General features: G+C 41.2%; 1 protein-coding gene across 15 annotated transcripts in view; it reads right to left on the bottom strand.

Moving 5' to 3' along the window:
* SIPA1L1 (signal induced proliferation associated 1 like 1) overlaps positions 1–12,099 on the bottom strand; it is a 368,863-nt gene that overhangs the window by 93,103 nt on the left and 263,661 nt on the right. For all 15 annotated transcript variants that reach the window (XM_044230270.1, XM_044230260.1, XM_044230258.1 and 12 more), the window contains one exon: positions 4,156–4,330. In XM_044230270.1, the coding sequence (XP_044086205.1) occupies positions 4,156–4,330 (175 nt within the window). The remainder of the gene's footprint in view (positions 1–4,155; positions 4,331–12,099) is intronic.

Raw genomic sequence — 12,099 nt, 5'->3', positions numbered from 1 at the left:
CAAAACACACTGGAGTTCAAGAAGCCCGAGGTAGCTGATGCTTGCTGGGCAGAGTACCAAAGAGGAGGAAACTCCACAGTGGGAGAGGTTCAGAACTCTGCATAAGGGTCCTTCAGTCTTGGACTGAACAGTAAGCTGCACACACTGAGAGTAAGATTCCAAAAGCCAGGCAAAGAAAAACTATCAGGGGAGTGTGCAGCATAGTGACTATAGTTAATAATACTGTATCGCGTATCTTAAAGTGTCTACGAGTAGATCTTAAAAGTTCTCATCCCAAGAAAAAAAATTTTGTAACCTTGTTTGCCAACACGTGTTGACTAGACTTATTGTGCAGTAATTTACAATATACACAAGTACTGAATCATTACATTTTACACCTGAAACTAAAAAAATGCTATATGTCAATTATACCTCAATAAAAGAAAGACAAAAACTACGAGGGAAAGAAAAACCAGCAGAGAATTATGAAGCAAATAATTCTCACAGTTCACAGAGGCTAGAAGACACTTGAGTTCTAACGAGCCGCAGGAAAGAGACATCACTGCATCTGTGGGTATTCAGACACAAGAAAAGTCATGCCTTAGAGTAGAGCTAAGTTAGAGGGCAAAGGACGGCTCTAGGTACGCTTTAATAAAGCTTAAGAACAAAATTCACAAAGATCAAGCTGTTTTGTAAGTAACATATCTGTCCACCAAAACAAAACTCAACAGTCCTTTTACAGAAGACAACAAAATCTAGACAACCATAAAACCTTCACAATATACACTCTAATCAAAAGTAACCAGAGACATGAAGCAGTAAAATGTAACTCAAAAGCCGGAGAAAATCTGTTAAATGGAGACCTCAAATGACAAGGATGAGAGAACTGGCACACAAAAACTTTGAAACAGCAATCACAGATATCTTCAAGTATTTAAAGGACAACATGAACCTAAAGAGGAGAAAGTGAGAAATATAAGAAAAGAGGACCAAATGCAATTTCGGCCCTGAAGATGACAATATCTGAAATGAAAATTTCACTGGACTGCATTAACAGCAGATTAAGACACTATGGAAGAAAAGAAAAGCAGTGAATTTGGAAGATATATTAAGAGGAATTATCCATATGGAAGCATAGGGAGACAAAAAAGTTTAAAAAAATTCAATTAATAGAGCCTCATTTACCCAGAGTATGCTGGTGAGTGATCTAATGTATGTGTAACCGGATGATTCAGAAGATGGGCACAGTAAAAATTAAGAAATCAAGATTGACAATTATTATTTTTATTTGATGAAAAGCAAATCCACAGATCCAATCACATCCAATCACTGCTGAATGTAAAGGAAACAATCCTTCAGGAACACTGAACTGGACAGCTTTCTCTCTCTCTCTTAGAGGAGGGAGGTGCAGAGGAAGAGGGAGAGAACGATTCTAAGCAGGCTCCATGCCCAGCGCAGAGCCTGACTTGGGCTCGATCTCACAACCCTGAGGTCAAGACCTGAGCTGAAATCCAGAGTTGGACACTTACCCAACTTAGCCACCCGGGTGTCTCAGCATTTTCTCATTTTAATGATTATATTGAAAGAAAGGGTTTCCTGACCCAAAATAAAGTTGGACAAAATGTGGTGAGATGACCTCCTAGCACACACAGCAAATTCTCATCCCTGGGTGCACCATGGCCAGGGAGAGGCTGCTGGGGTATGCAGAGGCTGGTTTTAATCCTGCCAGCTTGACAGTGGGTTAAGCCACTGCCTTCGGCTCGGGTCATGATCTCAGGGTCCTGGGATCGAGGCCCGCATCGGGCTCTCTGCTCAGCGGGGAGCCTGCTTCCTCCTCTCTCTCTCTCTGCCTGCCTCTCTGCCTGCTTGTGATCTGTGATCTCTCTCTGTCAAATAAATAAATAAAATCTTAAAAAAAAAAAAAAAAAAGAAGAGAGATAAATATGCAAACTGCCTCTTTCGGGGCTGTAGAACAGACATACTTTCGGACTTCTGTTCCCTGGAGGAAATCTGACATTCTGAAAGGGCAGAAAAAGAAATTATGGACTCTTCCGCTCCTCAGTTTTGCCCTGAAAGGTTACATGGGCCTGAAAGGAGGGCACACAGCTAAGAGGAACTCTTTCCTGCTGAACATTCCAGAACTGTGAAAGTGTGCCATCAGAGACAGTTTACTAATCCAGGCTTGTCCCCCTCAGCCTTCACCGTTACTAGGATTTGGAGGCAAAATATGCACAGTGCTTATCTAGAGTCTTACTTAATGCCACACTGCTTATGCATGGTCTTGCTATCCTCACTCTTGCTATTCGCACATTGCCTTTCATCACCCAGAGGCAGCTGGGAGTATGTGAATGCATAAATCGTAGTCCAATTTCCAATCTGGCCACTCATGCATAGAATCAGGGTGTTTATAGTATCCACAATAGCTGAACTACGGAAAGAACCAAATATCCATTGACAGATGAGTGGATAAAGATGTGGTGTATATATATACAATGGAATGCTAATACACATACATACGGAATATGGAATATATGTATATGAATATATATGTCTACAATGGAATATTAGTCAGCCATCAAAAAGAATGAACTCTTGTCATCTGCAGTGACATGGATGGAACTAGAGGGTATTACGGTAAGTGAAATCAGTCAGAGAGAGACAAATACTGTACGATCGCACTCATATGTGGAACTTAAGAAACAAAACAGATGAACCTAGGGGAAAGGAAGGAAAAATAAAATAAGATAAAAACAGAGAGGCAAACCACAAAAGACTTTTAACTCAGAAAACAAACTGAGGGTTGCTGGAGGGTACGGGAGTGGGGGGATGGGGTAAACTGGGAGATGGGCATTTAGGAGGGCACTTGATGTAATGGGCACTGGGTGTTATATGCAACTGATGAATCACTGAAGTCTACCCCTGAAACTATGAATATACTATATGATTAAAAAAAAAAAGAACCAGGGTGCTTATTATAGTCTCTTCCCAGACCCTTTCATATAGCTCTTTGCAGTGAGGATAATTTATGTAACACAACAAATTGGGACAACAGGACTGAAGCGTATAGAGCAAATGTCAGAGTCTCTGGAAAAGAAGAGTCTCAGGGCATACTGGGACTCCACATTTCATGCAGTTGCAAGCAGAGTATGGAACGTTAAAATAATATTTAAGAGTTGAGGCTATTTATGGGCTTTAATGGTCTCTCTTGCATGTCGTTTCCAAGTTGGCAACAGCAAAACCATGGCAACAGGAAATTCTTCCCTGCAGTGGAGTTTATGAATGCTTTTCTGTTTTCATGACTCAACTCCTTATTTAATTTCCTGTACAGAAAACCGGAGAGATTATGACAGACTACAGTACAGATATGCTCATCCAAAGACCCTCTCTAAGCAAACAGGTCACAGGTGTCCATGGACGGATTTTGAGATAAAATTTAAAACTGCTTCCTCACAGACACATAGCAGACGTCAACCTACTCTAACCTAAATAGATACTTGAGAACTTAACTACTTTATTAATGACTTGGGGAACAGGAGTGTACATGTATGTTCATATACTTTGTATGTTTGTGAGCCATAGCTAAAAATCCCTGCTCCATCATTGTGCTTTCAATCACCGAATTTCAGGAGCCAAATTGATACCAAAGTTAAGAAGCCTATTTTCCCAGGGATTCAATTAGACTCTGAACAATGAAAATAGAAAATAAGCAAACAAAAGCCCTCACTATTAACAGAATACAAAAATGAGTAAGAAAACCGTATGAAGACTGCCTGCATAGATAAGCACGAGGATCATGAAAGTAAAAAGTTCTAGAGCTTACGACCAGATGGTTTGAAGATTCTGGAATTTTCAATCCCTCTTAACATTCAGCTAAATATAGGGAAATCTGTCCAACACTATCCAGAAGCCATCCTGCATGACTTGCACCAAGGCTCTACTACTCTGTCGACACTTCTGATAACATGATTTTCTTTTTTTTACCAGTCCAATCCTAGCTACTTTGATTACAGTCTTCAATTGTTTTGGTGCCACATCCTCCCTCTCTGGCTTCCTCTCCCCTCTCAGCAGCAGTGTTCTGCAGTAAATGGCAATGTTGTTTTATGGGCAATTTAGCAGATGAACATCAACGCAGCAGGAGGGAAATAAGCCTAGCAGGAGAGTATAAGTATTTCTTACTTTTGGTGTCAAGCTGTGCACGATACTTCTCAAATCCTTTGAGCCGAACACGTTCTCCCAAGAGCTGAAGGAATTCCTCAAACGCCGGGCCGGCAGACTCATTGTTGTACATCTCTTCTTCAGTGCTCTGCCCAGCTCTGCAGTACATGACGCCCACCTTCTGCTGATAGTTCAGCTGGGAAGAGAGGCAGTACAGGGCATGTAAATGTAGGCAGGTCCACCATGCCCCATTTCGATGCTCCTAACACCTGTAGGGCACAGGCCCATCAGAAAGCTAATGTTTCTCTTCTCTTGAAATCCTTCTGTTTTAATTCTTCTGTCTCTAATCCAAAAAATATAGCAGAACGAGCATTTATACCTGTCATCTTCACAAGTTAAGAGAAAAGGCCAGGAAAATGAATTAACACTTTCTGTACGACAAGATCATGCACCCTTACTTAGAAGGGAGGTTGGTACTTCAGGGAATTTCTCTGAATGGATTACAGGGTACAAAATGAGACTCTAAAAAACAGCTTGACAACAAAAGGTAGTGCTTTTTTAATCATGCCCCCCTTTTCAAAAGGGGAAGTCTTTATAAATGTAAAAGCAGAGGTTCACTTTACAAAAGATACTTCAAAATAAATATTGTTTCACACTAAAAAGCCCATAAATGTACTGGCGAATTTTTAGGTTTTTTTGTCGTTGTTGTTGTTGTTGTTTTGGTTTGGTTTGGTGTTTTGTTTTGTTTTGTTTTGTAAAACTGGAAAAGATTTCAATCCCAATGCCACTTTTCCAATATACTAAAGCATAAACCTCAGTTATAGCTTTGTCAGAGCATTAGCATCATCAACAATACACTTTTCAAATATTTTTTCTAAACGATGAGCGTCTGAAAAGAAACTTGAAAAGGGGTTTCATAATGGCAAATCAGCTAGTGGCAAATATTCCCTCCTCAAAGACAGTTAAAATAAATCATTCAGGAGATTTAAATATGATGTAACATTAATCAAAATATTTAATCATCATTGAAAAGTCTAGTCATTCTGCAAACAAATTCTATGGTGATATTAGCCATTTAAGAAGACATTAGGTTTTTTTTTCTTTTAAGATTTATTTACTTGAGAGAGAGAGAGAGCCCACGCACACACATGAAGGGAGGAGGGGCAGAGGGAGAGGGACCCAGAGACGCTCAGACTCCCGCTGAGCGCGGGAGACCAACCTGGATTCCAAGACCCCGAGATCACGACCTGAGCCGAAACCAGGAGCCCGACACCCAACCGAAGGAGCCACCCAGGCGTCCCAAGACGTTTAGTTTTCAGTATAAAAACTCAGACTTTTAATTCCCCAGTGAAATCGAGACACTCCACTACTGCTTTGGCTTCTTTCCAGGGTGACACTGCGGCCAGCGCATCCGTCACTTTTCACCTCCCAAAGCAAAAGGGGAAAGGGAAGAGGAAAGATTGTAACAGCTAACATTTACCAAATACACACTCTACGCCAGTCCCTGTTTGATGTTTAAGAGTTGATCCTCACAACAGCCCATAGAGCAAATATTATCCCTTTGTGACAGATCAGTGGAGCGGAGAGTGGAAGAGGAAGTGACCAGGGAGCAGGAAGAGGCACAAGACCACAGACTGGGTGCAGGCTCTCCTAAGTACCACCAACAGTCAGCCAGGCTTGAATCCACAGCCCCTGATTTGCAATTTTGGAGATGAAAGGGAAAAACCAAATTTAGGCAAACACATGCGACAGTATCACTTGATGGGGCTGATATAAATACGTTCAATTTATTCCATGTTATATGAATATGCACATATTTCCCCTGTGGAAATATTAATGTGATTGTGGGTGCTGTCTCAGACCCAGTGGGAATATTACCATATGGTATATATATTCTTTTGTCCTTCTAAAATAAGGACATTTCTGAATTCTGAAACCCACCCAGCCCCTACCATTTTACATAAGGGACTGTGAACCTGAACTACTCTTCCAACTTTCGAAACCAAGTGATTCAGAACAGTAATGAGGAAATGTCACAGGGGTGACACTCTCACTTGTTTTCCTCCCTCCACAGCACACTCTCTCATTGAGAGGAAGCACCGCAGCCTTAGTAGGACGCCCAGAGACAGGAGAGCTCCTAGCAGTGACTCTCCCTCGCTCCAGCGACCCCAGCAGGCAGAAGGTCAAGTGCCAAGTCGGAAACTTGCCAACAACCAGATAGAGTAATCATGGCATATCTTCCAAACAGCACTCGACATCACATTATTTCTACTTCATTTAAATCATTGACAGAAACATATTCAACCTAGCTCCTTTTTTATATACCGAATGTAGGTAAAACAGAACAGAAGATGTCAGAATAAAGCCTCCTGCACACTGCTGACATGTCTCCCCCCTCTCAGCCAGCCTGCTTCAAGTGTCTGGATGTGGCTAATGTCCGCAGGGTGACTCCCACAGGTAGGGATCTCGCCTGGGCCTTAGAATTAATCTGAGTACCTACCCTATTAAGTCTCAACAAATAAGAAATTGTGGTAGGCTCTGTGTCAACCACAAAAGAAGTCCTTCATGTGGCCAGATCTCTACTGTCTCCCTGCAGGAAGGGCTATCAAAGAGATGAAGGCATGTGGAGAAAGGAAGGGGTTTTGAGCTATTTGCTGTTTGGCTCTGTGCCTCCCAGAGCAGCCTTTTCAGGCCACAATGTAAAACAAAAGTCATCCTGTTCAAGAGAAAGCATCAAAGTGACACTGGATTTGTGGATGGCTTTTTAAAACTTCTCAGATAAAGGCCCAAGATTTCACTGTGCAAAATTCAAAAGGATTCATTTCTATAAAGAAAGGAGTTCACTACAGAGAGAAGTAAGGAAACTTCCCCGGAAACCACTGGAGGAGCTGAATCCGAAGACAATGAGACAGTGTGCCGCCTCCTTCTGACGGATTTCTCCTCCTCTGGTGAACTCCACCGGCAGCTCGGAGAACAAACTGGCGTCTGCTGCTTGTGAAAAGAAGGAGCCTTTAAGAGGATTATGAAATTTGTTCGAATGTCAGGTTTCCTCCAGTCTGAAACTGTGCCAAATGTCACTGCTCTATCCTCTAACGTGACAATCTGACTGTATTCGTGGTTTCTACTGCAATTAAATCCAGGTAGGTGGTATTCTCTGAACGCAGGCTCCTGCAATCCTTCGTTAGCAACCCTGCCCCCTGCCAGAAGAGAGGAGCTGGGGAAGAGGAGTGAGGTAAATAGAACACGGACCATTTCAAGAGAAAGAGCAAATGTACACGGGAGGCGGAGCTATGGTCTGGGGTTGTGAGTCGTTAGGAGGTCATATAAAACAGCACTCTTCTTTATTTTTTTTTTTTGAGACAAACACAAACACATCTGTATGGGTTTACATACATGAATATATAATCCTTCTGTGTCCTTCTCAGAATAGAGTTATGAGGACACCGGAAGCCATCCTGGGAACAGGCCTGTGTTTACCCACAGTTTGGGATCTTCACTTTGGTTAATCTCAGGGCCATGCTATACGATCCCATGCTTGCACATCAACGGCTGACAGGGAGCTTTCTGGTAGCATTTAGAGCCCCACCAATGTTTCTACTATAACAAGGAATGATGGTCAATCGAACAGGGCAAAGGTTGTATTTGACATGAAGGTCAATAAAGCAGAGTGTCCTTAAAACCCACCAAAGTGATACGGGCTCTCAGAGCTAGGAACCAACAGTAGATAAAATTGCTCTTCCTCTAATAAAGTGGAAACTTCAACACAGAATCAAAGAAACAAATACAAACACTCAGAGCCCTGGGTGTCTGCAAGGATGGATGATCCAGTCAGAGCCCCCCACAAACAAAAACACAACTGAGTAAGCAACTTCTCAGTTCTGCATTTCCACCTCTTCTTGCCTGGTGTCCCGGCCTCAGTGAGGCTACTGGGGTGGCAAAGACCACAAGACAATCCAGTTTTGAAACTCTTATACAATCTTTACATTATTTGACTTAATCCGGAAATTTCAAACCATCAGTATGAGTCATGGTATTTCACTGTGAGGCGGTTCTCAGACTGTGGCCCATGAAGCAAAGCCTGAGCTTTGCTCTGGGACACAGACATTTGGAAGTAGTCTGATCCTTTCAGTTCTTGCTTTTAAACTCTGTTAGGCCGTACAACAGTAATGTCTAACTTAAGGAAAATTTTGCCCCACTACTGAGGCAAAACCATGCTGAGAGGATTCTCTGTCATGGGAACTAGGAGGTTTTCCAGTTGGCTTGGTAGAGGCAGAAGCTATTCCTGGCCTTGTGGGAGGACTGAGGATTTGCCCCCGTAAACCTGGAAGGTGGTTCTCACCCCGGACTCAAGTTGTTTCCTCAAATGCACGCACTTACTAGTACTCGTTTCTGCAAATGCTGCCCCCTCCTTGGTTTCCCTGGACTAAGCTGTAAGACTGACTTGGGAGACTGCGGGGCTTCCACAGACACCCCCCAAACCCTTCACACTCCAGCCCTGTACCGCAGTCTGCAAACTCTTCAGGCAGAAAGCTGGTGTGATCTCTCTGTCCATTTAACTTGCTTCCCATCTCCCAGAGATCACTGTCCTTTGCTGCCTAATGCCCCAAATCCTAAAAACCGTTGTTTCATTGTTTTGCTTAGTTTCTTTTTGAAGTTGTTTCAGACGAAAAGGTAAATCCAGACCCTCTTTCTCAATCTTAGCTAGAAGCAGAAATCTGCCTTGAATTTTTAGATCAACTTTATTGGCATATATTTCTGAACAGCAAACTGCATCTGTTTGATTTAATAAGTTCTAATACACTTGCTACCACTATCAAAATACAGAAAATTTCCATCATTTCCGAGTTTCCTGGTTCCCATTTGTAGCCCATCCCTGTATCAACTCAGATGATCACTGTCCCCCACCCCCAACTATAAATTACTTTTCCCTACATTTTTAAAGAATATTTTTGTTGAGTAAAACCCACTGTGAGAATTATTCTTTTGGCACTCTAGAAACCTGTGCTGGCTTCTACCTTTTCTTTAGGCTTCAGAGCCCAACAAATGGTTGATTTTAACAGGGAAGAACCCGAATAGATAGATTTCTAAAGAAGACAAACAGGTGGCCAAGAGACACATGCAAAGATGCTCAATGTCACTAATCATCAGGAAAATCCAAGTCAAAACCACAATGAGATATTACCTCAGAATGACAAAAATCACAACCACAAGAAATAGCAAGTGTGGATGAGGATGTGGAGAAAAGGGAACCCTTGTGCATTATTAGTGGGAATGCAAATTGGGGCAGCCCCTGTGGAAAATAGAATGGAGGTTCCTTAAAAAAATTAAAACAGGAAATATCATATGATCCACTAATTCCACTACTGTGCATTTACCCAAAGAAAATGAAAACACTAATTAAAAATGATAAATGAACCCCTATTATTACTGCAGCATTATTTCCAATAGCCAAGACACGGAAGCAACCTAAGTGCCCATTAATAGATGAATGGATAAAGAAGATGTGGTACATATATACAATGGGATATTACTCAGTCATAAAAAGGAATGAGATCTTGTCATTTTCAACAACACAGATTGACCTAAAGGGTATTGTGCTAAGTGAAATAAGTCAGAGAAAGACAAATACCATAGGATTTTGTTTATATGTGAAATCTGAAACAAACCAACACACGAAGCAGAAACAGACCCATAAATATAGAGAACAAACCAGTGGTTGTTCAGAGTGGGGTGGGAAAGTGGGAAAGACAAAATGGGTGAAAGGGAGTGGGAGATACAGGTTTCTAGTTATGCAAAGAGTAAGTCGGGGGGAGGAGAGGTACGGCACAGGGAATACAGTCCCTGGTACTGTCATGGCATTGCAGTGACAGATGGCAGGACCCTTGTGAGCACAGAATAACGCAGAGACTCGCTGAACCACTGAGTTGCACACCTGAAACTAACATGACATTGTGTGTCAGCTCTACTTCAATTAAAAGAACCAACAAAGATATCAAACTGATCACTGTGAGCTGATGCTGAATCCTATAACCTTGCTGAACACACTTCCATAGTCCTAGGAAGTTTCTGTAGATTCCTTGGGGTTTTGTACATAGACTACCATGTCACTGAAATAGGGACAGTTTTTTTTTTCTCTCCTTTATCTGTCCTTTTCTTTCCTTTATCCATTTTTTTTCTTTTCCTTTTCTTGCCTTATTGCGCTGACTAGAACTTCCAGTATCATGTTAAACAGCAATGGTGACAGTGTTCTTGCCTTCTGAACACTAAGTCTTTCACAGTAAGGAGGATATAAGCTGTAGATGTTTTTTTTGTTAAGTTGAGCAAGTTCCTCCCTACTTCTCTTTTTATAATGAATAAACCACTGTTGTTCCTCAAATCCCTCAATCCTTAGCCAATGTGCCTCCTTCGCTCCACTTTGCAAATTCATTTTCTGTTTGCTTTATATACAGTGCACAAGGTTTTTAGCTTTACTTAGCAGGAAGAATGGGCAAAAAATAGATCTACTCTGTATTTCCAGAAGCAAAAGTACAAACTTACTTTTAAAAACTATTTTGTCCAGTGCTCCTGGTTATTCTCACTGGGTAAGCTGGTCTGCAGCAAACCACTCCGTCATTATTGCACGTGAAGACCTTGTTCATTTTTCAAAATCCTCATCATTCACACTTACAACATTTAACATGATGAATTTCTTAACCACTTCTTAAAAGACTCATCGCTACACTATCCCCTAAAAAGAATGTCAAAGAGACTGGAAAAATTCAGTGTTGTGGGCAAAAAATGCCATTTAGAAAATTAATCCTCACTGGAAATTACTAACAAAAATAAAATCACCTTAAAAATGACATGGATACTGGTCGGAAAGTTATTTTAAAAAGCTGACTGAGATGCTGTCAAAATTATTCTTATTTGTGCACAGACATATTCTAAGCTATTTTTACCTTAGCGTAACATAAAAAAATTTTTTTTCTTAAAGATTTCATTTATTTATTTGACAGACAGAGATCACAAGTAGGCAGAGAGGCAGGCAGAGAGAGAGAGAGAGAGGAGGAAGCAGGCTCCCCGCTGAGCAGAGAGCCCGACACGGGACTCGATCCCGGGACCCCGAGATCATGACCCGAGCCGAAGGCAGCGGCCTAACCCACTGAGCCACCCAGGCGCCCCCATAAAAATTTTTTATACAAACATGCAATAATCTTCCCTAATGTGCAAAATTTCTCACAAAAATAAAAAGCTTCATATTGTGTATTAAATTGATAATAAATGTACCTGGTTTTGATTTGGCATTAAGACAAATTTCTATTATACAGAAAAAGGCTCTACATTGCATCATTGTTTGTAATAGGAAAAGACTGGAATCAATCCAAATGTCCATCAATAAGGGAAACTGATAAATTATGGTACAGCAATACAAGAGTATTATGTAGCCATAAAAACAATGGGAAAGCTTTCTTAGATATTGATATAGAAAGATCTCCAAAATTCATTACTCAGTGAAAAAAGAAAGTGTCCACAGCATGCTATATTCTGTATCAGGAAAAAATAAGACTCTATATGCATATATGATGGTATCTGTATAAAGAAAGACAGACTATATAAGAAACTAGCAAAAGGGTAACAACTATGTAGGAAGAGAGGGGAGGAAATAGAACAGAGTAGGAATGGGATCCCTCAAAGTAAACATAATTAGTTTGATTTCTGCACCATTAGAAGATATTAGCTAGTTAAGGTAAGTCCTGTAGGAAAGAAACCAGTTTAGATTTTTGTTCTAAAGCTGAATTTAAAACACAATCCACAATTTAAAGCCAAGACTGAGATATCTGCACTCCATTACTCTTTCTGGACTGTGAACCAAAGAATCCCCACTGCATGACTTTACCATGCTCAAATCCATCCTGCAAACTGCGGTCCCACCACAGCCAACTGCTGGGCTAATCAGAGAAGCTTCGCACTGGACAGGACTCCAAC

This window comes from Neovison vison, chromosome 13 (genome assembly GCF_020171115.1).
Source record: "Neovison vison isolate M4711 chromosome 13, ASM_NN_V1, whole genome shotgun sequence".
Classification (NCBI taxonomy): Eukaryota; Metazoa; Chordata; class Mammalia; order Carnivora; family Mustelidae; genus Neogale; species Neogale vison.
Note: the sequence above shows the minus strand (reverse complement) of the source record. Positions and strands in the feature narration are given on the sequence as shown.